This window comes from Zonotrichia leucophrys, chromosome 28 (assembly GCF_028769735.1).
Source record: "Zonotrichia leucophrys gambelii isolate GWCS_2022_RI chromosome 28, RI_Zleu_2.0, whole genome shotgun sequence".
NCBI classification, from domain to species: domain Eukaryota; kingdom Metazoa; phylum Chordata; class Aves; order Passeriformes; family Passerellidae; genus Zonotrichia; species Zonotrichia leucophrys.
In genome coordinates, this window is record NC_088197.1 from 2,820,644 (window position 1) to 2,847,567 (window position 26,924).

A 26,924-nucleotide genomic window follows, 5' to 3' on the forward strand; every position below is an offset into this window, starting at 1 on the left:
AGCGGAGCCCGGGCGCGGGGCGGCGGAGCCTCGGGCTGCGCTCGCCGCGAACAAAAGGCTCCAGCTGCCCGCGCACGGCGCCGTGGCCCGGGCTCCGCGGCACCATGTCCGGCTGCGAGCCCCGCCGCGCCCCGGCACTGCTGCTGCTCGTTCTCTGCAGCCTGAGCGCTGCCCAGCCCCGCCAGCGCCAGTAAGTACCGGGAACCCCGCGGCAGCATCCCCGGGCTGGGCGGCTGGGGAGAAGCGGCTCTGCCCGGTCACGACCGCGGAACAAAGCCCGCGGATGGAGCGCGGCGGTCCCTGGCTGTCCCTCGCTGTGCCTGGCGGTCCCTGGCTCTGCCCGGTGCCCCTCGCTGTCCCCGGCTCTCCCCCGGTGTCCCCGGCTCTTCCCGCCGTCCCCGGCTCTTCCCGCTGTCCCCGGCTCTTCCCCGCTGTCCCCGGCCGTCCCCGGCTCTGCCCCACGGTCCCCGGCTGTCCCTCGTTGTCCCCGGTGTCCGGAGCGCGGGCAGAGCGAACCGGGAGGAGGAGGAGGGAGCTCCCGTGCGATACCTGCCCGCAGCTGCTCCGGGAGCGGAGCTTTTATCTGCCGGCAGTTATTTAAGGAATCCGCCGGCTGCGGTGCTGGGGGTGGTTGAAGGTAGCGCTGGGCGCTCCTGAGCAGCGTGTGAAGATTTTTGGTGGTTTTTTTTTAATGGGAAAGATCAGCCGGGAAGAAAGTCAGAAAACTTTCCCCGCACTGTGAGGGACTGAATCCGCAGCTCTTTTCCAGTGTGTTTACGTTAATTCTGATTAAGGTTTGCTTTGTTCTTTATCCCTGGGTTATTATAGCCCGACAACATCGTGTATAGCTGCATTAACTGAGTGCCATGGAGAACTTATTCTCACTTGCTAACTAGAAAATATTTCCTGCCAAGTTTTGGTGTAACCTGACAGAGGTGTTAGTTAAAAGTGCTTAAAGGATCTGTCCGGTCCCTGTCAAGTTAACTCTTTGGTTGCCAAATCCAATATTTAATTTTCAAATGCCACTTATTAAGTGATTTAAATGGTTGTATCAAGGGACTGAGACTTCAGAAGGAGTTTCAGCAATTGGGAACAATGTGAGTACATGTGCTTCACATATGGCACTGCAGTGCTGGGCTCATGACACTTTAAATCTGATCATTTCATCCTGAATGCAGCTGGTACTCTTTCTCCCTCTGCAGCTAGATCAGCTATCTCTCTTACCCAGCATTTCAGGCTCAGTAGTAACTTTTTATTGTTATTTATTGCCATTCTGATGAATTTTCAAACCTGGCAGCCATAAGGTTTCGAATCTGCGAGTACCCCGTGCAATTTAACTCAAATGCCACAGAGTTCTGAACTTCCTTTGGGGGTAATGGGATCTCCATGGCAATGAGGCCTGCTGAGAGAGGAACATGGGCTTGGAATTTGATAAAAGATTACTTGGGGGCTGTAAAACACCATCATCCTCATCCCAAAGTGATAATTAATCATGAGCTAAAGCAACCTGACTCATGGGACTGCAGAAAGGCACGGGCTGAGAAATTTGGCTTGAAAAGGCATCTGAGGAATTGCCTCTTGTTTTAAAAAAAATCGTTTTGGGTGGGGAAAAAACCCCAGAAAGGTGTGTCATGAAGAGAATATAAATGTGTTGCTTCCAGCCCAGTGCATCAAAGGGCTCAGAGCCTGCAATGCTTTTAGCTGACAAGTTCATGGCACGGTGCCATCCAGAGAGGAGTGGTGCAGATTCCATTCAGAAACTCTCACATTGCAGCATCGATGGGAGGTCGTTTTGGGTGGCTTTAAAGCCTCCTAAAATAATGCCTTTTGTAAGCTTGCAGGATCTAATTGTTTGAACAAGAATGTGGTGGCAGAGCTGGGAATTCGAGCTCGGTTTTTTTAGCTGCAGTTTCTGGGCTGCTTCTGTAGAAACTGCAAGGTCAGGTGTGTTACATGCCTTGGGCCTGACATTTAGAAAGCTCCAAAAATCTGAGTCCCTTCTCTTCTCCTGTGTGAAGCTGAACTATGAAAATGGAGCCATGTGATTGGGTTAAAAATATTAAAATTGTTTAAAAGAAAGCCTTGGTTATGAAGCTCTGAGAAGTTCAGGTACCTCCCTATTCCTTCATGAACTTTAACTCTTTTGGGGTTGTACATTTAGTTTGTTACATATAGTAGATAAATGAATGGGGTTTTATTCATTTATTCACTTGAATATTCATTTATTTGCTTTAATGTGAATTTATTATTATAGCTGCAATAAACATGGATATATTACTGGTTTTATTGAAATCCTAAGGATATGCAAGCCATTTGTAGCCACTTAGGCTCTGTTTGTTCATCTATACCATTAGACACATTGTAGATAAATGAGTGGGGTTTTATTAATTTTTACCAAGGAGCACCTTGGTATCTCCTAAATTTATTCACTTGAATATGAATGCATTCACTTGAATATGAAATTATTATTATTATTATTATTACTATTGCAATAAGCATGGATATATTATTGGTTTTATTTAAATCCTAAGGATATGCAAGCCATTTGTAGCCACTTAGGCTCTGTTTGTTCATCTATACAATTAGATACATTGTAGATAAATGAATGAGGTTTTATTAATTTTTACCAAGGAGCACCTTGGTATCTCCTAAATTTATTCACTTGAATATGAATGCATTCACTTGAATATGAAATTATTATTTCACTTGAATATGAATGTATTCACTTGAATATGAAATTATTATTATTATTATTATTATTGTTGTTGTTATTATTATTATTATTATTATTATTATTATTATTATTATTATTATTATTGCAATAAACATTGATATATTATTGGTTTTATTTAAATCCTAAAGATATGCAAGCCATTTGTAGCCACTTAGGCTCTGTTTGTTCATCTATACCATTAGATACATTGTAGATAAATGAATGGGGTTTTATTAATTTTTTCACTTGAATATGAATGTATTCACTTGAATATGAAATTATTATTATTACTATTGCAATAAACATGGATATATTATTGGTTTTATTTAAATCCTAAGGATTTGCAAGCCATTTGTAGCCACTTAGGCTCTGTTAATTTATACAATTAGATACATTAGATATAGGCATAGATAATTATACATTAGATTATATTTATACATTAGGTACAGGCTTAGATAATTAGACATTAAATTGTCTTATAATTTAATTGATTAGATTCATTAGATACAGGCTTAGATAATTATACATTCAATTATATTTATACATTAGATACAGGCTTAGGCTGCTGGTGACAACAAATGTGACCCTACAGGAGGAAATACACCTCAGAGTATTTGTTCTTTTCCTTTTGCCACACCAGAAGTGCCTCACAAATGGAGCCATTCCTTGTGGCTGTGTCCTGACTGACCACTCCCAATTGTGCTCCTCAGGGGTTATTTGATTGCAGCCCCTTCTGTTTTCCGCCCTGGGGTGGAGGAAGCCATAAGCGTCACCATCTTCAACTCTGCCAAGGAGACCACGGTGCAGATCCAGCTGGTGGTCAAGGGAGAGACGGTGTCACGGAGCCATGGGACAGTCCTGGGTGAGCTCTGAGGGATGAGCTGAGGTGCTGGGGGAGCACCTTGGTATTTGCTAAAGAATTGCTTTAGGTTGTCCGGTTTATCTCGGCTGTTTGAGGGGCCTGGAAAGGCCCAGGGTGGCCTTGGGGCAGCCGCGTATCGAAGGACGAGAAGAGGCTTCAGTTCTTCTTTCGGTTTTTATGTTTATTAATTGTTTATCTAAAAGATGTTCTTTCAGCCGAACAGAGATCTGCTCAGCAGCCAGCCATGAGCACACTGTGCTGCCCTCCCGGGCAGCCACGTATCTTTATACCCATTGTTACGTGTACAATATTTATCATTTTTCCCCAATACCATTTATTCTTATAACTCGGTGCACTCTCAGTAATAACCAATCCAAAAATGCCACCGTGGCCAAAGAAGATGGAGGAGAAGAGGAAGAAGAAGAAGGACAGGACACGCCCCAATTCCTCCATCTTACTCCTCTAAACCCCCCTGTACAGAAATCCTAAACCCTGTGTCTCACCCTCTAATTAGCTAATCCCTTCACCATTCACCCTGGTGAAGTCCTCATCCTTGTCGTCTCCTGTGTAGGGTTAAAGTCCAGCTACCAGACACTTCTGGCAACATTCCAGGACTCCCGAGCCCCCAAGGTGGTCTCGATGGCCCGGCATCTCAGGACTGAAATCTTGAGATCCGACATTAGGTGATAATGGCATCAAACAAATGGATTTGCTGCTGCTGCGCCTTCTCTGTTGGTTGTGTTAGTCTCAAACACTTTGATAACTTTGAAACACCAAGACATCCAGAGACTCAATATAATTGATATTATAGAGTTTTATAGTGATTATACTTTCTTTTGATGCCTGAATATTTATCAGTGAAAATTTTAAAGTTTATTTTTAAGAAAAATTAAAAATCTACGTCATCATCAATTTCTTCTCTCCAAATTGAGTGCTGGGAACACAATCTCCCCATCTTTAGAACTGAGGTGGTAATGTTTGTATAGCTGGATAAATCTTTTAAATCCAAGCTAGATACCTCTGTCCTGTGAGTAAAATCAATGTGATCTGATGATATCCAGCTTAACACTGAGTGAATTTACACTGGTGAAAGTGAATTGCAGCAGCCCTGTGGTGCCACTGTCAGTAGTAGTGGAAGCTGCAGTGTAGTCAAGGCAATCAGGCTCTTTAACCCTCATGTTTAAACCCTTCTGTGTGTTAAAACTGAGAGTTTTATGAAAGCCATTCCATTTCTTGGAACAGATTTTCTCTGGTTGTGTCCTCCCCTTGATGGTTTGAAAGTGGCTGACAATTGCAGAGCAATTCAAAGGGGGTGATGCTGACACATGTGGGCAGCAAATGCTCCAGAGAACTCCTAGGTATGGCTGGGTCCAGCAATCCAAACAGATCCCATGAGTGTTTGTTTTGAGAATTGTTTTAGTCCCAAAAAGGCCAGGTCCTTTTTAGAGCAAAACAATTCAGCAGAGCACTTTGCAATTTAACTTGGGCAAAAGTTGTAAATAAATGTGGACCAGGTTTATTTTGGAGAGCTCTACTGGGTCTGACTTACCCTGCAGACAGTGCAGGAAAATTATTTCAGGTAAAATCACAAAGGGGTACTGCAGGGAGCAATAAAATCATAAAAAAGGGAGCAGCTCTGTGGTGTGGGAGTCTTCCTTCACTCAAGTGCAAAGATCTAAAATCTTAGTCCTTACCTTCAGAGTAACTCTTGCTTTCTCTCTCATATTTTAGATAAAGGAACAATCAAGCTGAAGGTGAGTATCAATAATTTTAAGATGTTTTGGTGAACATGTAAGGGATTTTCTCTCAGCTGCACCAAGCATTGGTCTCTGGCACAAATAAATGTCACATTGTGGGGCACACAGTGAGGAGGACACTGCCTTCAACAGAGGAAAAATGGAAAGTTAAAACAACAAAGCTCAACCCATCACAGCTCACCTTTACACCACTACAGAAAATCAGTGGCTCCACATAAATTTCTGTGTTTGAGTTATTTTATACAAATGGTAATAGAGAATTCTATGTGGGGGTCATGACTTCAAATGTTGGCAAAATGGAGCTGGACTAGAAGAACAAGCCCTTAAAAGTGTTGGGTTTCTTGACTCAGGACTTAATTTGGGCTTGTCATCTTTGGGAGATTAAAGAGGGATGATGGAACAGAATATTCAATTATGTGCACCCAGAATGGTATCAGATTTTTTGTCACTTTTAATCTGAAGTAATTTTAAAGTACTTATTTGTCTGAGCAGCTTGATGAACATGTACGTGCATGCACTTTTTGTTTTGGGGACTTTTTGGGTTTTTCCCTCTGTTGGGTTGGTTTCCCCACGTAACACAGCTCTGTTCTGGGAGCTGCATGTGTGGATCATGCATCCACCATCACTCTGCTTGAGTGATAAAGGGCAGGAGAGAATTTCCTGCCCTGTTTCAGCATGAATTTACCTCCTTTGAGGTTTATGTATTGCAGAAAACCTAACATGTCCTTAATTTTCCTTTCACTACCAACACAGATTGACACCAAAACGCAGCAGGTTCCTCTTCTTGCTCACTTTAGTGATATTCTCAGAGGTTTTTCTGTGTGTTCCTCACCTCCTCTGTGGTTTTCAGGTGCCTCCAGGGCTCCGTGGCCAAGCTCACCTGAAGGTTTGGGGCAACAGGCACCTGGCAGAGGACGGGCACATCTTCCACAACTACACCACGGTCACCATCGACAGCAAGGGCTCCTCCGTGTTCATCCAGACCGACAAACCTGTCTACAAACCCAAGCAGAAAGGTAAAATCACCTCGGATCAGTTGCCAGATGCTTTCAAAGGGAGTTTTAGGGTGAGCTCTTTTGTTCAGCCTCAGCTCTGGTGACTGATCAATTCCCTCTTTTCCTTTTTTAGTGTTGATAAATCTCTTCATGGTGACTTCTGACCTGAGGCCAGTCAATGACAGGGTAAAGAAATCTGTTTTCTTTCACGCTGTGCAATGTGATGGAATACTTGGCAGCCTGCATTTTATTCAAATATTTGAGCATTTGAGAATTATATAAAATATAGTTTTTATATTTATTTAATATAATAAATTATTTTATATATATTAATTATATATATAATATTATTATATATTAATATATATATATATTATATATTATATATAATATATAAATATATAATAATATATTATTATAATATATATGATTATGTATATAATTATATATAATGTATATATTATATATTATATAATAGATATGTTATATATTTTATTATTTTATACTATTATTGTAGTATATATATAATAATATATACTACAATAATAATATAAAATAATAAAATATATAATAATATGTATTTGTATTATAAGTATATAAAAATATATTAATAGTATATTATATTAACAATATAAATAAAAATATATAGTATATTAATATATATGATATAAATATATATTAAAATAAATCTATAAAATAAATTTATATATATTATGTAAAAATAATAGATATTGTATTAATGTCATAAAATAATAAAATTTATATATATATATTATATTAATATTATATATTAATATATCTAATTTGTATATTTTATAAAAGGTCCTTTTAGAGCAAAACACTTCAGCAGGCACAGGCTGCCCAGTGCTGGAAGCTCAGCCTTGGGGCTGCTCACCAATAATTTATGCAGAAACAAAATTGGATTTTTAAGCTGTTTGGGCATAGCTTGTGACAACTTGTTTTATTTGTAATTTTTATTAGCAATTTATTTGTAAATTGTAATTTTTACAATTTGTAATTTGTAGTTTAAGCTTTTTTCACTTGGTCATGTTCCTGTTGGAGGTGAATACAAACTTTTGGAGTGCTGGCAAATAGGAGGCAGCCCTGCCAGAGCAGAGAGAAGAATTTTTCAGATACTTTCACCTTATTTAGGTAGTGCAGAGACACGTAAATGGTCACTTTTCCAGATAGATCTCTGAATTAAATGTGTTTTTCTCAGGCTACTCTTAACAAAGATGTTCAAACTCTGTCACTTTGGGTCTCACACTTTGCTTATGTTGACTCAACACTTAATCACGAAAAGCAGAGAAGTTGTTTCATAAAGCCTTTTATTTTGCTTTTTTCTTTCAGATTGAAGCTTATGTTGTGGTGAGTATCTGTGTGCCCTTCTAGCACCTGTCCTGTAGAGGTACAAGGTTTGTGTAGCATTTAAAGGAACAAATTTCTGCTTTTTTTGTGCATTATTGCCATTCCCACCCCTAACCAATGCAATTCTCTATCCCTGTGTCTCTATCTGATCTCTGTGCCTTTGGTTTTTTGCCATCACCAGCAAATATCCTGGTTTTCTACTTCACTTTTAGAAATTAATTCTCATTTTTCAGCCTGAGAAGAACTGGCTTGGTTTACTGGGATTTGTAAATGTGACAGCCCCATTTCTTCTCCCTTCTTTTCACTCCAATCCTTGCATCCAAACATGGATAGTGGAGAGTAGAAATTCATGGAAAGGAAAGGTTCTCCTGTCCTTTTCCTTACGAGGGGAATGAGAGGTTCCCTCTGTGCTTAAGGGTTTTTTTGGGGGTGTTTTTGGGTGTTGTTTTGAGGTGGGTTTTTTGGTGTTTTGTTTTTTGGTGGTTTTTTGTCTTGTTTTGCTGGTTGGTTTTTGGTTTTTTTGTGGGTTTTTGTAGATTTTTTTTGTTGTTTTGTTTTGGGTTTTTTTGTTGGTTTTTTTTTTGGTGGTGTTTTTTAATGTGTTTACCTGTCAGAAAGCAGGAGGATTCACTCTTGTTGAAGATTTAATGCTGACAAAACCAGCAGGATTCATTTCATCTGGGTTTTTTCATCCAAAATTTGCTTTTCTGGTTGTACAGCTCCCTTTAAGAATGAGGTCAGTTCATCCCATCCAGGACTGGTGTTTTAAGGCAGGGGAAAGATCTGCCTGACGTTTATTTGTGTGCATTGTTTACAGGAGCAGAGCTCTTAAATAACTCCAGAAAGCAAATACCCCTGCTGTGAGGTATTTTTGGGACATTTTTGTTGCATTTGAGCTGTCAGTGAGGTGTGTGTATTACAAAAGGAAGTTATTTTGCAAACTGAGATAAATTCATGAGTGATGCTCATTTCTCTCCCCTAATCCTCCCTGCAGGATCCCCGGGGGTCTCGGATGATAGAATGGAATAACCTGAAGCCATTTTGTTGTGGTAAATTCCAGATTATTTATTTTTTTTCCCTCTTTGTGTTGTGATTTGCCTTTGCTTCTGCTTCCACTGAGTGGTGTTCAGTGAGGCTTGGAAGGGGCTGGAGAGTGACAGAGCTCAGAGAATGCTGTTTTCTTTTTCAGGCATTGTCAATATGACTTTTCCCCTCTCTGATCAGCCAGTGTTTGGGGAATGGCTCATCTTTGCAGAGATGCAGGGGCACACCTACAACAAATCCTTTGAGGTGCAGAAATATGGTGAGTTGACCCCAACTCTGGTGCATTTGGAAGTCCAGAACACTGAGAAATGCTTTCATTTGAGATGAAACACCTGAAACATTTGAAATGCCATGAGGAAAAATTCCTTAGAGCCATGCATTTCAGGGATGTTAATTGGGAGCTTTGCTGAGGTCACCTTGCCAAGGTGGTTTTTGGTTTGTTGCTGTTGTTGATTGTCCTGGTTAGAAAAGCCAGGTCTCTGTTAAGGAAGGCAGGAGCCTCCCCTGAAATGGAAAATGCAAACCCCCTCCCTCCTAATTATTATCATTTTGAAATTTAAAAGGCTTTCAGGCAAAGATATGGGAATAGGAATAACAGGATAAATAAAAACACAAATGCAGTGGTGTTGGAGATTTTTTCAGGGATGGCCTAGAAGGCAGCTGTGAGGAGCAGATTCTCACAGCCTGTTTCTGTGAACAGCAGAGGTTCTCAGGTTATTTTTAATTACAGGTAAAAGTGACAAACATGAAGGCCTTGAGAGCCTTGCACATCAGAGTTCTCAGGCAGCTTTCTCATAACAAGTGGATGTTCTATCTTTGGCTGTTTTGGGAAAGCAAGAATAATTTTGAGAACCCAAATCTTGGTATTGGAAACATAAGGAGGAGTTGGTGTGTAATCTCTGGCCTATTGTGAGCTCAGATTTTGCAATATGCATGAAGTGAATTAACACTGTTATAAAAGGTGCCTGTTTGATGAATAAATCGGAGTCGATGGCTGACCAACGCAAGGTGGGTCGTCTCCCTCCAACTTCAATACAGTGGCACAAAAAAGAGAAAACAAACCACTGCCAGAGTCAGACCATGCCCTGTCCCCCTGTGTGTCAGGGGGCGTCCCAGCCCCATCCATGGGGGCTCAGCCCTCCTGCAGTGCCAGCTGTGGCTCTGCTGCAGCAGGGATCCTGCAGCAGGGGGGAGTTTTCCTCTGAAGATCCAGTGGGAAAGGCAGCTGCTCCTCTGGGTTTCCAGTGGAAAGACTGTTTCTGGTGTCCCAAACCTCAGATTGTGCCCAGGTAGGAATGCTTGGCTCCTCCCCTGGGTGGAGCATTTCCCCATGGGATGCTGGGATTGGATCAGCCCTGCAGGGACGCTCAGTGGCCATGGACAGAAGATAATTAATAATTAATGGCCCATTAAAAGAAGAGATCTCCTGGAGGGAGGGTTGGCTGTGGGAGAAATAAAGAAAACTGCCCCAAGAGCAGCAGAGAACTGCCCCAGCTCTGACAGATGGGAACAGAGCACACACCCCCATTTCCATCCTAGTTTATTGACCCTCTGCTGGGTGTTACCCTGATAAATCAGAACCAGCTCCTGTCAGAGCTGTGGGGACTTTTTCTATAAGCTGGGCAATGAGATCTGCTTGGAAAGGTTCTGCTTTATTTCTTTTCCTTGCAGTGTTGCCAAAGTTTGAGCTGCTGATTGATCCCCCGCGCTACATCCGGGACCTTTCCCTGTGTGAGAAAGGAACTGTCCATGCCAGGTAGGAGCATCCTCAAATAAAATTTCACTGCTGTGGGTTGGAGTGCGGGCACTGGAGCTTGGATCCCACCTGCTGCACGCTTTCCAGATGATTTCTAATCATCATCAGAAGTTTTTTGATGTAAGAGCCTTCAAAAACATAGTAAAAAATAACAATTTGGAAAACTTCCTGTGGGAATGTTTTCTAGATGTGCAGGTGACATGATAATTGTCTTTATACAACCAGAAGAACAAAAACCAGCTGGAAGTTATTAATCATCTCCTTTGCATTTCAGATACACATTTGGCAAACCAGTGACAGGGAAGTTAATTGTCAATATGACAATAAATGGTGTTGGCTACTACAGACATGAAGTGGGACACCCTGTCCTCAAGACCACCCAGGTGAGGGAGACCATGGACCCACCTGTGATAAAATGCCTGATCTGTCTTCTTTAACACTTATCCCACAGCTCTGTTTTGTTGCTGATGGGAGACCAGAAAAAGGAGTAAATATAACTGAGGCCGTTGCTTATTTTTACATTATATATTTATTATTCTTGATATTAGGAAGAAGCTCTTTTCCCAGAGGCTGCTGGGCACTGCCCAGGCTGCCCAGGGAATGGTGCCAAGGCTGCCAGAGCTGCAGGAGCTCCCAGGGGTGCTCAGGGTGGGGTTTTGGGGTGGCTCTGCAGGGATGGGGCTGCACTGATCATCCCTGAGGGTCCCTTCCAGCTCAGGATATTCTGGGATTTGGTGGGATGAGAATTTCTTGGCATAGTTTTAATCTGTTTAAAGATTATGGGGCTGAGGAGAGCAGGAGCCTGAGGTGACAGAGTTAGTCCAGACCATGGCTAAGGGAGGAGAATGGAACACCCTTCCCCTTTCCTTTTCCCCCGTCACGGACATATTTTAGGAAAAATCCTTTCCTTAGGATTTTTTCTCCTGAGAAGCTGAGAAGCCTCAGGAACAAAATGTAAACAATAATTATCTGCTGCTGTGGAATGCAACAGGTGCATCTGGGATTGGTCTCATGTGGTTGTTTTTAACCAATGGCCAATCAAAGTACGCTGTCTCAGACTCTCTGGTCAGTGACAAGATTTTATCATTCCTTTCTATTCATTTCAAGCCTTCTGATGAAATCCTTTCTCCTATTCTTTTAGTATAGTTTTAATATATAATTTTCTTATAATATATATCATAAAATAATAAATCAGCCTTCTGAAACATGGAGTAAAGATTCTCATCTCTTCCCTTGTCCTGGGACCCCCGTGAACACTGCTACAATTGGTGACCCCGAGTGAGGAACATTCCCACACCTTTTCCTTTTTTCCTCCTTTTTCCTTTTTTCCTCCCTTTTCCTTTTTTCCTCCCTTTTCCTTTTTTCCTCCCTTTTCCTTTTTTCTTTTCCCTTTCCCTTTTTTTTTCTTTTCCCTTTCCCTTTTTTTTTCTTTTCCCTTTCCCTTTTTTTTTCTTTTCCCTTTCCCTTTTTTTTTCTTTTCCTTTTCCCTTTTTTTTTCTTTTCCTTTTCCCTTTTTTTTTCTTTTCCTTTTCCCTTTTTTTTTCTTTTCCTTTTCCCTTTTTTTTTCTTTTCCTTTTCCCTTTTTTTTTCTTTTCCTTTTCCCTTTTTTTTTCTTTTCCTTTTCCCTTTTTTTTTCTTTTCCTTTTCCCTTTTTTTTTCCTTTTCCTCTTTTCCTCCTTTTTTTCCTTTTTTTCCTCCTTCCAAACCCTGCTGCACACCCCTGATGTGCCTGTGCTTTAGCTGTGTTTGCTGTGCCCTGTGTGGTGCCCAACCCCATCCCCGTGTGCCCACCCCAGATGGATGGCTCAGCCCAGTTCGAGGTGTGTGTCAGGGACATGATGCCGGCCGACGTCCCCGAGCACTTCCGAGGCACCGTCAGCATCTGGGCCACGGTGATCAGCTCTGATGGCAGCAAGCAGGTGACCTTTGATGACTCCACGCCCGTCCAGAAGCAGCTGATTGACATCAAGTACTCCAAGGACACCAGGAAACAGTTCAAACCTGGGCTGCCTTACAAAGGCAAGGTGAGATTAGGAATAATCCCGTTTTTAATGGTTTTGTGTACTAATATGGCTGATTTAAGTTGACCCCGGTGGTTTTTCCCCACCTGGAATTGCTGATTTAATGTTAATTGTTCTATAAATGCCCCACTGTGCAGGTAGAGGTCACTTACCCCGATGGAAGCCCAGCTGACAGAGTCACCATCCGAATTAAAGCCGAGCTCACACCAAAGGACAACGTTTACACAAGTGAGCTGGTCTCAAGGAATGGCCTGGTGGAGTTTGAGATCCCCTCCATCCCCACAGCTGCCCAGTATGTCTGGCTGGAGGTGGGTGAAAGCTCCTTATGGGATTAGCAGGCTTTAATGGAACTAATCTTGTCAAACCTGCACTTTATAAACCAGCGCTGCAAACAGGAAATCGGTGCCTTTTAGCTCCAGCTTCTGGATTTCAACACAGCAAACACTGGTTTGTTTCCTGCTGCCAAGAGAACTGATGTTGGTAACCACCATGAAAAGAAGATCCTCCAAATGCGCCTTAACATGGTGGTAGGGGGCAAAATTTGGGGAGTAAAGATGTCAAGGGTTGAAAGGTATAAAATGGGAGAGGAGAGATTAAAAAAGAACAAAATGAGCTTTCTATTCATAACATTGATGTAAGTTTTTTCCATTTTTTTAAAGACCAAAGTGACAGCAATTGATGGGAAACCCTCTGGGGATCAATATCTGCCCAACTATTTGTCCATCAGCAGCTGGTACTCACCCAGCAAGTGCCACATCCAGCTCCAGGCACCAGATAAACCTTTCCAGGTATGTTGGCTTCACCTTCCAGCATGGAAATTAAAATAAATCCACTGCATTGCTTGGCTTAAAGCACTTTGCTCTAATTAAATATTTCTGGATATTCCTGATTCTGGGATCCTGAACTATTTCCACTACAAAGGATGAAGGAGCTTCACTGGAGCCACCAAATAATTGTTGAATGTGGGCTCCACAAGGTGCTAAACAAAATTCTCTAGGTGGTCTGTGCACAAATCCACAAATCCAACCCTTTCTGTTCAGACAGGGTGGGTGTAGGCATGGAAAACTTGATAATTTCACATTTGAATGTGTGTTCTGTGCCTCCAGTAATGCTCAGACACGGATTGCAGGCTGAAAATGATTGGAAGTGATGTTAGTGGGAGGGGCTGAATTGCTGAAGACCAAAATTAAGGCTGTGTAGTCTCACTGGAACTTCCAGCTTAAATCTCAGCTGGATCTGTTCAATCCTCCAGTTATTGGGCTCTGAACATGATTGCCTTGTTTTCTTTGGTAGGTTTTGTAGGAGCCTCTCTAAAAATGTAATCCTGCCCTATAAAAGCTGTCGTGATTCCTCTCCTAGAGAAAAAAAATCTGATTTAATAATGACATCTGTTGCATAATATTTTCTGAGAGTTGTTCAGGGTATCTTCTTACCCAAGAAAATGTTCTGAAGGTCTGCATAGTGGAAATAAAAAAGTGAGTTTTGGCCATAAACACACTGAGATTTGTTATCAGCAGGTCTGTGAGGTTGGTTTCAGATTCTTTGTATCCAAATAAGAGCTTTTATTTTTTTTTTATCATTGCATTTCATGGAAGTTTAATGGCTAATTAATCTTTTACAAGTTTCCTGAGGTATGGAAAGGGGATTATACACTGCTAATCTGAACACATTGTTCTTATTATAACCTGATTAGAACTAATTCTTCTGTGGGAAAGCTTGGAGCTGGGTGACCAGCTGATGTGGGAACCATTCCCATGCATTGCCAGCTCTTACTGGGTGTTCCAATTAGCTACATTCATTTTTTTAATGAATTGTTTCATCATTTGCACCGGGGAATTCTTAATACTTCAAATATTTGGTGTCACGAGGCCCCTCTTGGACTCTGTGGCATTCTCGCTGTGTTTCAGCATCAGCAGCTCCTTGTGTTCCAGTTCTGCCCTTTTTCTCGGTGCCACGGGTGAATTCTGCAGGGAGAACACTTGGAGCTGAAAAAAGAGAAATTTTTCAGAACATTTCTTTGGGGATTTTCTGAGATTGAACGGTTTTATTTATTTGGGGACTGCTCTGATGTAAATGGCAGGAGGGTGAGGAGGGGAAGGTGCTGGAGGAATGCTTGGTGTAATTTGGCAGCAATTTCCCTCGGATCTCTTCCCACTTGTTTCGTGGTGATGTTTGAATTGGTATTTGCCACATGGATATAATGACAATTAAATTTCAAAGACAATCAAACACACATCTCCTCCCACCCCCAACCCAACTCTTTCCTTTTTTGGGTTGGGCTACTGAAGGGGTGTCTAAAATTCAACCAATTCTGACAGCTGCTCTGTGCCAAAAGGCTTAACTTCAGAATTCCAGAGATTCCTTTATTGTTCCATTAATGCACACAACCCCCAGCTCAGTCTCCTGTAGATTTGCAGTGAACACAGGCTCCTTTTGAGTGTGGAAAAAGCCCCTGAGAACAGTGCTAATGTAGTAATTCATAATCATAACCATCATCTTTATTGTTATTATTTTTAATTTTTACTATTATTATCATTATTAAAATTTTATTATTGTTATTATTATTATAAAATCTTACTTATTATCTATTATTATTTTTACTATTATTTATTTTTACTATTAGTTATTATTATTTATTAGTTTTATTATTTTATTCTATTATTTTATTATTAATTCATTTTATTATTAATCGTTATTGTTATTAATTTTTAATTATTGCTATTAATTTTACTATTATATTATTTTTGTTATTAATTTTATTTTAATTTTTATTATTATTTTATTAATAATAGTTTTATTATATTATTATTTTAAAATTATATTTATTTTTGTTAAATTATTGTTGATTTTAAATTTTTATTATTTTATTTTTATTATGACATTATTATTAATATTATTGTTTATTACTACCATTACTATTATTCACTTTTCAATGCACCCATTTGTTAGGAGAGTGCTCACACCTCCTGTAGCCTGGAACCCAAGCAGTTTTTTGTCCTTTATCACCCAAAAACTCCTAACAAAACAAATTTTTGGCTTTTCTGTCCCTGCCTGCAGGTGGGAGAGGAGGCCTGGATTGCAGTGAAATCCACCTGTCCTTGCAACTTCACTCTCCATTACGAGGTGGCATCAAGGGGGAACATTGTCCTGTCGGGGCTGCAGCCCAGCAATGTCACCCAGCAGAGGAGCAAAAGAGCCACCACAGCCCTGGAGAGGAACATTGACCTCACACACTTCCCAGGAACAGGTAGCCAGCACCAGAAATGCAGCTCACTTCTATTTTCAGCAAAAAAAAATCTCTTTCCGCACCTTTTTTGTTAATGTGATGCTCCTTAAAGAATATTTGTGCAAGAGAAATAGTGAAATCCATTGCCCTCAGGCATATAAAAATGTTCTCCCAGAAGGGTAACTCATGAAAAGTTTTCTTTGGTCTTTCTGAAGTGTTTCTCAGATGAGGAAAATCTAATATTTGCTTGAAGTGCAGTAGCAGGGCTGGGGGAGTTGGTTAAATTGGCTGAGTTTAAACTGAGGAGAGGATATGGGATGGAAAGAGAAAGTTAAATGGGCTGATAAAGGAGATCACACAGCCCACAGGGGGCAGGAAAATGAAATGGGAACCCCTGGTTTGCACAAGGAGTAACAGAAACACAAAAATCTGGTGGATTTGGGGAGTGAAAAATGGTGGGGTTGGGAAGATGGTTATAACACCTGCCAAAGGAAAAGTCTGATTGTGCTGTGGGAGTTGGGGAAAGAGGAACAGGAACCTCCCTCCAGTACCCACCAAGCTTCTGGGAGTCAGTAATTTAGGATTTGTGATGATTCTCTGCACTGAAGGTTTGTTCTGAGCTGTTGCATTCACAGTTTGCTCTGTCACTGGATGAGTTCCAGGCCAGGTTCTGTGGGGCTTTGGGCAGCCTGGTCTGGTGAAACACATCCTTGTCCACAAAATTAGAGGATCTTTAAAGGTCCCTTCAACCTAAACCATTCTGTGATTCTATTTAACAGCTCCAGTGATTCTCTACTCTACAAACTATATCATCCTTTTTCAAGCTTATTCCTTTTCTCTCATCAGCATTCTCCAGCAATAGATAACATTTTCTGTTAAGTTATCAAGCCATTGAAAATAAACTTTGCTTCCTTGATTTCATGGCTGGAAAACCACTGAGTAATCCTTCCCTCCCCACCTTCTCCATGCTGCTCATTAAATTAGGAGTGCTAATTACCTTCCACAACGAGGAGGAAAAGGGAAATATTGTGAGCTCAAGCAGGTGTGCAGCAGGAACAAGGGAAGAATGCAAGTCCTGGATGGAGAGTTCTGTGCCCGTCAGCATTAGGAGGGGGCAGGAAGGGAATGACTTGGATAAATAAAACTATTTTTTTTTTCCCCACAATTCCTATTTCAGCACCTCCCAGCACTCCTGCAGCAGAGGTTGAGGTGTGTGTGACCTTCCTGAGGTTCTCTGTCGTTCACGCCATGGCTCCCCTGGCTCGGCTCCTGGTGTACTACGTCAGGGAGAACGGAGAGGGGGTCACGGACAGCCTGCAGGTCCCTGTCACCTCCTCCTTTGAGAACCAGGTACAGGAGAGGGAGGGCTGGGTGATTGTCTCAAAACCATCCCAGTGATTTTGGGGCAGTCACTGGATTTTGGGACAGTCACCGGATTTAATGGCGTTTCCCTTCCCAGGTCACCGTGGCGCTCTCGGCCAACGAGACCAGGCCTGGTGACCTTGTGAACATCAAGGTCCGAGCTGCCAAAGGGAGCTGTGTCTGCCTGGCCACGGTGGACAAGAGTGTCTACCTGCTCAAACCAGGCTTCCAGCTGACAGCCAGCCAGGTAGGGAGGGCTCCCAGTGCTGATGTCCCTTCCTGAGCCCTGTGATCCTCCCCAGCTGGAGAAAGCAGCCAAGGAGAGCAGCCCATGCCCTTTCCCTGAGCCCTGTGATCCTCCCCAGCAGTTGGGAGCAGCCAAGGAGAGCAGCCCATGCCCTTTCCCTGGGCCCTGTGATCCTCCCCAGCTGGAGAAAGCAGCCAAGGAGAGCAGCCCATGCCCTTTCCCTGGGCCCTGTGATCCTCCCCAGCTGTTGGCAGCAGCCAAGGAGAGCAGCCCATGCCCTTTCCCTTTCCCTCTCCCTCTCCCTGCAGGTGTTCCAGGAGCTGGCAGAGTACGATGTGTCCGATGCTTTTGGGGCTCCCAAGGAGGAAGGGCACTTCTGGTGGCCCGGCATGTCCTCCCGCCGGCGCCGCCGCTCCTCGGTGTTCCCCTGGCACTGGGACATCACCAAGGACGCTCGCTTCGCCTTCACAGTAGGAAGAGCCACCCTCCCTTCTCTGTTTTCTGCTTTCATGCTTGCAGCCCCATAACCAGCCTCCCTTCTGTCTCCTGTGCCTTCATGTTTTCATTTTCAGCCCCATAACCACCCTCCCTTCTCTCTTTTCTGCATTCATGTCTGCAGGGGGGTTTTCAGCTCCTCTGTTTTCCTCATCTGAGCCTCCCTTCTCTGCAGTCTCTTTGGTGCTTTTCGTGTTTGTAGAGTGATTTTCAGCCCTATAGCCACCCTCCCTTCTCTGCTTTCTCATTTGCAAGGGCATTTTCAGCCCCATAACCACCCTCCCTTCTCTTTTCTCTGCTTTCATGTTTGTAGAGTGATTTTTCAGCCCCATAACCAGCCTCCCTTCTGTCTCCTGTGCCTTCATGTTTTCCTCTCCAGCCCCATAACCACCCTCCCTTCTCTCTTTTCTGCATTCATGTCTGCAGGGGGGTTTTCAGCTCCAGAATGAGCCTCCCTTTCTCTGCAGAGTCTCTTTGGTGCTTTTCGTGTTTGTAGAGTGATTTTCAGCCCTATAACCACCTCCCCTTCTCTGCTTTCTTGTTTGCAAGGGCATTTTCAGCCCCATAACCACCCTCCCTTCTCTCTTTTCTGCTTTCATGTTTGCAGCCCCATAACCACCCTCCCTTCTGTCTTTTGTGTTTTCATGTTTGCAGGGAGGTTTTCAGCTCCATAACCACCCTCCTTTCTCTCTGCAGTGTCTCCCTTCTGTGCTTTCATGTTTGCTGTGCATTTTCAGCCCCTTAACCAGCCTCCCTTCTCTGCTTTCTTGTTTTCAGGGGCATTTTCAGCTCCATAACCACCCTCCCTTCTCTTTTCCCTGCTTTCATGTTTTTAGAGTGATTTTTCAGCCCCATAACCAGCCTCTCTTCACTCTTTAGTGCTTTTCATGTTTGCAGGGGCAATTTTCAGCTCCAGAACCACCTTCCCTTCTCCCTTCTGCTTTCATGTTTTCAGAGGTATTTTCAGCCCCATAACCAGCCTCCCTTCTCTCTTTTCTACATTCATGTTTGCAGGGGCATTTTCAGCCCCATAACCACCCTCCCCTCTCTGTCCTGCACTTTAATGTTTTCATTTTCAGCCCCATAACCAGCCTCCCTTCTCCCTTTTTGCCCACTGCTGCTTCTCCCTCTGGGATCTGAGGGTTTTTCTTCTCTGATGCAGCTTTTTTTGTCCTTACTGAGAGTTGAAAATCTTGGGAACAAGTTCATTTTTGGGGAGCTGGTGTGAATGCAGGGAACAAAGCTCATCCTCCAGTGCTGCTGGGAGCTGCTGCCTCTCATGAAAAAGGGAATTTAGAGCTGGGAGCTTTGCCTGTGAGGGCATTTTTCATTTTGCTTGGCATCCCTAGCAGGGCAGAACTGGTGGTGCCTGATGAGAGAGCAGCCTGCTCACTGCAGCAGAGCACACTGGGAGCTTTTAGGAAGGGTAAAAAGCTGTGATGTTTTATTCTAGGAGGAAAAATATGATTTTTTTTCACCTGTCACACTTGCCCAGTAATGGTCGATATTGATTGAAATGTATTTTCCAAGCAGTCAATAGTATATATTTATATTTAAGTAGTATATATTTATATTTAAGTAGTATATATTTATATTTAAGTAGTATATATTTATATTTAAGTAGTATATATTTATATTTAAGTAGTATATATTTATATTTAAATAGTATATATTTATATTTAAATAAATATTGTATATGTTATACTAGTATTATATATATTTATATATAGTTAGCTTAACTAACTATATGTATATAACTATTATATAACTATATATATAGTTATATGTAGTTAGTTTATATATAGTTATATTAGTATTATATATTATACTATTATATAAATAGTATATATTTATATTTAAGTATTTCTATATTTAAACTAACTAAATACTAATATTTAATAATATTTAATATAAATATTATCTATAGGACATTGTTGTTATTATTATACAATTAATAATATTTAATATAAATATTTTCCAAGCTTTCTCATAAAGCCTATTCACCTTCACAGAAACAATCATTTTACACAAAGCTTTAAAAAAAATCCTCAAGATTCCATTGAGATTTCCCCGGCAAACGCTAAAATATTATTAAGGGATTCTATTTTAAAAAATCAATTCATTAATCACATTTAATTCTTTTTCTTTAATTCTTTTTTATTTATTTCTCTTTCTTTTTTTTTTTCCTTGCTGGCTTTTGTTTTGTGCTGTTGACTTGTCACTGTCTAGGAAACGGGCTTGGTGGTGATGACTGACATAGTGAGCCTGAACCACAGGCAGAATGGGGGGATGTACACGGACGAGGCTGTCCCAGCCTTCCAGCCACACACCGGCACCTTGGTGGCCACCATGCATTCCAAAATAGCACCAAGGTAACTTTTGGCGTTTAATATCTATGGTCTGTGATCGATATTTAATATAGATAAATATATATAAATAATAAATATAATAAATATTAAATATAGATAACTCCTGGCTGGTTTTTTCCTCTATTCTCAGCTTTTTCCACCTCAGGTTTAGACAAGGCAGTGATGGAGAAATTCTTCTAAAAACCAAAAACTGGCACTGCTTTGTTAAATTTAATTTAATTCTGGAAAAGTGACACGTGCAAAGAGTGCTAAATGATCATTTTGAAGAATATTTCTTTGCAATTTGCTGCGAATTTCTTGGAATATTTGCAAGCTACAGCTGTTTTTGCAGAGCCACTCATTGCTCAGGATTTGGTGGTCAAAATGAGCAGAATGAGGATTTGCATGAGGGAAAGGCTGTGAAATACCAGAGGTGATGAGGATGGGCCTTCCCTCTGCATCCTGAACTTCCTAAAAGCTTCTCTTGGCAGAGGAAATTTTGGGGTTGGTTAGGAAATAGATAATGAAATATAACAGGTATAATGGAGTATAACTGGTATAATGAAGTATAATAGGTATAATGAAGTATAACTGGTATAAAAAGCTGATTTAAATTGTTCAAATATTAGAAATCAGGACAAATATTAGAAATCAGGACAATTCAAAGAGCAGGGATAGAGAAGGATGTCATTGCTAAAAGTCAAGTGCTGCATTTCTTCCCCTTGATTCCCTTTGGTAAAAGAATTTGAATCACAAATGAATTTTATTGTAAATTCCATTATTTCTGCTGGTTTCAAAGGTGGCCTTACTTGTACTATTTTTTAGATTTTTGCCTGCGGAGTGGGTGTGCACACAAAGGGATTGTTTCAAAACCTATTTAATTTATGTTATTCACTCCTTAATGAGTCTGGACCAGGCAGAGTTTCACTCATGTGAGCCAGAGTCAGCTGATAACTCTGATTTATCACTGACTGCTGGAAATATCTTATTAAAAGAATCAATTTGAAGGATTTATTTCTTGTTCTAGCAGAGCAGAGAAGAGGAAAAGAACCTTCTTCCCTGAGACGTGGATTTGGCGCTGCCTCAATGTCAGGTATTGGCATTAATTATATCCAGAGGGTTGTGAACAAAGCTCTTTAAAATCTAACTATGGCATTTTCTGATTTTCAATTTTTTTATTATTTTTTTCTCCCTATTTTTGTTGGTTTTCTTTATTACCATTTCAATCTTTGCAGCATTTCCTCTGGTCCTGAAGTGTTCCCTTGCTTCAAAGTGAATCTTGTAGTTGTGCCCACATTGATTCTCTATTGATTGCTTATCAAATTTTCACTTTCTCTGTCATCTCCTGCAAGAACATCTCCCCCAGATCTCAATCTGCCTCCTCATAAATCCTGATTTCTTCTGGGTACAGTTGAAACTAAAAAAATAAATTATTAAAGAGATAATAAATCCATAACACAACAGCACATCTAGGATAATTTGAAGCAATTATTAAAAAGCTTCTCCAGGTTTTGCAAGTAAACTTCATCCTCAATAAATAGTTGTAAATTAAATTTGACAGGAACTTGGAGCAAGTGTATTCAAATCTGTTCAATTGAGCATGAAATATGCTTTGTAGAAATACACAAAGAATTCCAGAAGTGCCCATTTGGGCCTCAGCAAGCCAGGGCAGTTAATTATAAGTGGGAGAGCGTGGAATAAAAAGTTGCAGATTGCATTTTCTCTACTTCATTTCATTAGAAACAACTGAGGTGGAGCATTCCTTTCATTTCCACTCTCTTGAACAGGAAGAATTTTTTTTTTTCCTTCTATAATTTATAATATACAATCCTAAAAAAAAAGAAAGGAAAAAAAAAAGAAACAAAAGCCTAATGTCAACTTCCCAAACCAATTCTAAAAATTCCTAGAGCCTGGCCGGAGGGTCTAATGGCTGGAAATGAGTGTGTACTTTGGCCCTGTGCCCAGAAGAGTAAGTGCCCTCATGTGTGAAAATAATGTTAATGCTGGTTATGGGCTGAAATCCCAGTGGAAAGAACATCAGCTGCAACAAATTGTCCGGTTAAACAGGCTGGAATTGTGCCAGCACTGCCTCCCTCCCTGCTGCTCCTCAGGGCTCGGCATCAGGGCAGCTGCAAACGCAAACTGAGCACCAATGGCTGCTGGAAATGGGTTAAATAACTTGGAGATTTTAGTTGGTTTAGTGGGAAGGAATCTTTCTATGGAGCCCTGGCACAGGGTGGGTGCCCCTGGATCCCTGGCAGTGCCCAAGGCCAGGCTGGGCGGGATTTGGAGCAGCCTGGCACGGTGAAGGTGTCCCTGCCATGGCAGGGCTGGGATGGATGGGCTTTGAGATCCTTCCAACTTGAGCCCTCCTGGAATTCTGTGAAATTTTCATTGCTTGGCAGCTTCTGTGGAGCAGTGGAAGGGCAGGGGTGGCACTGGATGAGCTTTGAGATCCTTCCAACTTGAACCATCTGGGGTTCTGTGAACATTTCCATTGCTTGGAGGCTTCTCTGGAGCAGTGGAAAGTGTCCCTGCCCATGTCAGGTGTGGCTGGAGGGGCTTTAAGGTCCCTTCCAACCTGAACCATCCTGGGGTTCTGTGAACGTTTCCATTGCTTGGCAGCTTCTCTGGAGCACTGGAAGGTGTCCTTGCCATGGCAGGATTGGCACTGGGTGGGCTTTAATGTCTCTTCTAACTTGAACCATCCTGGGATTGTGTGACCATTTCTATTGCTTGGAAGTTCCTCTGGAGCAGTGGGAGGTGTCCCTGCCATGGTAGGGGTGGAACTCAATGGCCTTTAAATTCCCTTCCAACCTGAAATTCTATGAACATTTCCATTGCTTGGCAGCTTCTGTGGAGCAGTGGAAGGGCAGGGGTGGCACTGGATGAGCTTTGAGATCTTCCAACCCAAACCATCCTGGGGTTCTGTGAACATTTCCATTGCTTGGAAGCTCCTCTGGAGCAGTGGAAGGTGTCCCTGCCATGGCAGGGGTGGCACTGGATGGGCTTTAAGATCCCTCCAACCCAACCCATTCCATATTTTTATGATCCAAGTGCATTTCCCAAGGCATTTCCCTCTGCAGTTTGAGCTGGGGGAGCCACATTCACGAGCCAGTGCTTGGAGTGGGGCTGAATGATAAAAAGCACACGGATCTCCACTTTTTATTGTTCGCACCGATCTCCACTTTTATTGGTCACGCCGATCTCCACTTTTATTGTTCACACTGATCTCCACTTTTTATTGTTTTAATCCTTTCCCTTTGTATTACAAACCCAAAGATGGGTCCCTGATGAGCTGCCTGGCTCCTCACATGAGCAACACCTTCAGCTTCACAGGGAATTCATTTATTTAGAGGAGAAAAGGAAAGCCAAGGTGCTTTTCTCAAGTGAGAACAAATCTGAAAAGCAGTGGCAGTGCAGCTCTGGGTGTGCATCATGAGGACACTGTGTCGTGCTGGACATTTCTTCTGGAGATCTCCCATTCTCATTTTCCATGTGTGAGGCTCTGGGGAATAAATAAGAACTTGTGAGGAAACAACCTCGGGGTGTACTCACACCTGCACCCATCACCCTGCCAGCTAAACCATGAAACAGCTTCTGTGTTAGAGGAAATGTTTTCTGTTCCAGGCAGGGCCAAAGCTGCTTTGCAGGGGGGAAACAGCAAAGTCTGAAGAGCCAATCTGAATTTTTATTATTATAAAGCATGGAAGAGGATACCAGGGCTGTGATATCCCTTTGTGCTATGCATAGGAAAGCTAAATATGCAAAGATTTGATTTTTAATAACTAATTTCAATCCTCATCAATTCCATTCAAACACAGGATTCTGTCTGGTCAGAGTCAACTTCTTCCTCATAATCCTAACTGAGCAAGGTGGGAAGAAGTTCATTTCTCCTGATAATGGGGCAATAAATTCTCTTTCCCTGAAAGAATCAGGTGTCCTGTGGCTGCAGGTCCTTTCTTTACAAAAAAAGTATCCTACGTAGCATTGTTTCTATTTTAACGTTTTGTTGTAACCTAAAACTATATTGAACACGCTACTTAAGAGAATTAATACAGCATCACTTTGTAACATAATATTCATTTTAATATTTGTGAAATGTAATATATATATATTATATATATTCTATGTATCTATTATATATAATATATAAATTATCTAGAATATATTATATATAGACTATATATTATAGTATTATGTATAGAATATATACTATATATAGACTATACATTATAATTAATAATAGATATACAACAGTATGATATACAACAGTATGATATACAACAGTATGATATACAACAGTATGATATACAACAGTATGATATACAACAGTATGATATACAACAGTATGATATACAACAGTATGATATACAACAGTATGATATACAACAGTATGATATACAACAGTATGATAGATATACAACAGTATGATATTCATTTTAATATTTGCAAAAAGCCAGTCATAAAATGTGCATTTTTCACCCAGCTCAGGGGAAGCCCAGCTGCAGGTGGAGGTGCCTGACTCCATCACCACGTGGATCACAGAGGCCGTGGCTCTGTCTGAGGACAAGGGGCTGGGCATTGCCAGCCAGGCAGAGCTGAGGACCTTCAAACCTTTCTTCATCGACTTCACCCTGCCCTACCACGTCATCAGGGGGGAGCAGACCAAGATCCCCCTCACTGTCTACAACTACCTGCCCCTGTGTGTGGAGGTAAAGCTCAGCCCTCTCCTGCCACTGACATATTTTATTGAAAAAATTCCTTTATTTAGGATCTTTTTCTCCTGAGAAGCTGAGAGGCCTCAGGAACAATTATTTTAAACAATAATGATAAAATTAATTAAAATAATTATCATTTTATTAATTAAAATTAATGTACATAATTAATATTATTATTTTAAACTATAATTATCTGCTGCTGGGGAATGCAGCAGGTGGATCTGTGATTGATGTCATGTGGTTGTTTTTAATTAATGGCCAATCACAGTCAGCTGTCTCAGACTCTCTGGTCAGTCACAAGATTTTATTATCATTCCATTCCATTCTATTCCTTCTGATGAAATCCTTCCTTCTATTCTTTTAGTACAGTTTTAATATATCATTTTCTTTTAATATATATCATAAAATAATATATCAGCCTTCTGAATCATGGAGTCAAGATTCTCATCTCTTCCCTTGTTGGGGTGCTCTGCATATTCCACCCCTGCTCCAGTTCTAACTCCTCTCCATGGCTGGAGGGTGATTTACCTGTCACAGGAGAGAAGGTGGCAGGCTCACAGAGGGGTAAGCTCAGCAGAGATGCCTTGAGAAGATAAATATTGCTTTTTTTCAACTCAAATAAATGTCATTGCTTGGTTTGGCTTTGGTTTGAAACGCCTGTGGCAGGCTGAAGTGTCCTGCAGCATTTCAGAAAAGCAAATGTTGAAAAAGACAGGGAAAAGACATTTGAAATTACATTCCCCAGTTTGGAATCTCATGCTGAACCAAAAAGAATTTTCTTTCATAATTAAAAACTGCCAAAATAATTTATTTTGAAGGATGTTTTTTTCCCCAAGAAATTCCATTTCCTTTGATGTTTTCTTCTCACACTCCCCATCTGCCCAGCTCCAGAAGGAGCTCCCAGAAATATTTGAGAGCCCCTGCTCTCAGTAAAATCCATGGCTGGAAACTTTGAAGAATGAATAATCTTCAAAGATTTGAAGATTCTACCAATCTTCATTCTGTGATTGTTATGATGGGAAACCCACGGAGTTCTTCATTCATATAGCTCAGTTTGACTTTGTGGCTGATATTATTCCCAATAAATGGCATTTCCAATCTTTCACAGGTCCACGTGAAGATTTCTGTCCCAAAAGGCATCAAGTTTGTGGGGCACCCTGGGAAGCACCACCTGACCAGGAAGAAATGTGTGGCCCCAGGGGAGGCCAAGCCCACCTCCATCGTCCTGTCCTTCAGCGAGCTGGGCCTGAGCAACATCACTGGTACAACTCCAAACAGCTTCACAAGCGTTTATTTCCCTTCCTCTCTCAGGAGAAAATTCTGATTTCCCCATTGCCCCAGTTCATTCATTCCACTTGCTGCCAGCTTGGCTTTTCCACCTCATTTATTGTAGGAACAAATCCCCTGCCTGTGATGCACAGAATCTACAATCAAACATCAAAACATTCTCTGGTTATCATTTTTTTATTGTGATATTAAGGTTGGGCCTGTTTCATTTCCCTGAAGAGATCAGTGGAAATTTTAAAACAAGAGAACAGCAGCAAATTCTGTGCAAATAATCCCAGTGAAAACCAGAAACCAAAAATTAGGGAAGAGCTTCTTTGTTGCCCCATAATTGTTCAAATATTGCCTAGGTTTATATGTCACCACTCAAATATGGATAAAGGGAATATGAGAGAGGTAATTACAGCACTTGTTAATCAGCTGCTTCTAATTAATTTGGATCTTTTTAACTTCTAGAGATCTTTATATCTTAAAATCTCTGCTGCTTTTCCCTTCTGTTTCTTAGCAAAAGCTTTTGCCTATGGTGGGACCAATTGCTGCCAGGAGGGGATGCAGAGCCTGAAGAATGGCAAACACTCAGAGGATCCTTACCTGGACAAAAGGAGCCCCGTGGGGGTGGATTATGTTCGCAGCAGTGTCATTATTGAGGTGAGAAAACACCAATTTAGGAAAATAAAAATGCCTGGGAAACTGTGAAATCAAACCTGAGCAGGCTTATAATGATC

At 41.4% G+C, this 26,924-nt stretch overlaps 1 protein-coding gene across 2 annotated transcripts in view; it reads left to right on the forward strand.

Moving 5' to 3' along the window:
* The window catches only part of CPAMD8 (C3 and PZP like alpha-2-macroglobulin domain containing 8), a 68,662-nt gene continuing 41,738 nt past the window's right edge, over positions 1-26,924 (forward strand). The window contains exons 1-22 of one of the 2 annotated variants that reach the window (XM_064734391.1): positions 1-190; positions 3,424-3,575; positions 5,307-5,329; positions 6,183-6,348; positions 6,461-6,513; positions 7,678-7,695; positions 8,690-8,744; positions 8,885-8,998; positions 10,411-10,495; positions 10,770-10,878; positions 12,292-12,519; positions 12,654-12,824; positions 13,176-13,304; positions 15,574-15,763; positions 16,920-17,092; positions 17,202-17,351; positions 17,660-17,821; positions 20,076-20,218; positions 21,222-21,287; positions 24,684-24,909; positions 26,024-26,177; positions 26,705-26,847. In XM_064734391.1, coding sequence (XP_064590461.1) covers positions 105-190; positions 3,424-3,575; positions 5,307-5,329; positions 6,183-6,348; positions 6,461-6,513; positions 7,678-7,695; positions 8,690-8,744; positions 8,885-8,998; positions 10,411-10,495; positions 10,770-10,878; positions 12,292-12,519; positions 12,654-12,824; positions 13,176-13,304; positions 15,574-15,763; positions 16,920-17,092; positions 17,202-17,351; positions 17,660-17,821; positions 20,076-20,218; positions 21,222-21,287; positions 24,684-24,909; positions 26,024-26,177; positions 26,705-26,847 — 2,796 coding nt within the window. In that variant the 5' untranslated portion in view covers positions 1-104. The remainder of the gene's footprint in view (positions 191-3,423; positions 3,576-5,306; positions 5,330-6,182; positions 6,349-6,460; positions 6,514-7,677; positions 7,696-8,689; positions 8,745-8,884; positions 8,999-10,410; positions 10,496-10,769; positions 10,879-12,291; positions 12,520-12,653; positions 12,825-13,175; positions 13,305-15,573; positions 15,764-16,919; positions 17,093-17,201; positions 17,352-17,659; positions 17,822-20,075; positions 20,219-21,221; positions 21,288-24,683; positions 24,910-26,023; positions 26,178-26,704; positions 26,848-26,924) is intronic. The other variant, XM_064734392.1, reaches the window with a different exon arrangement.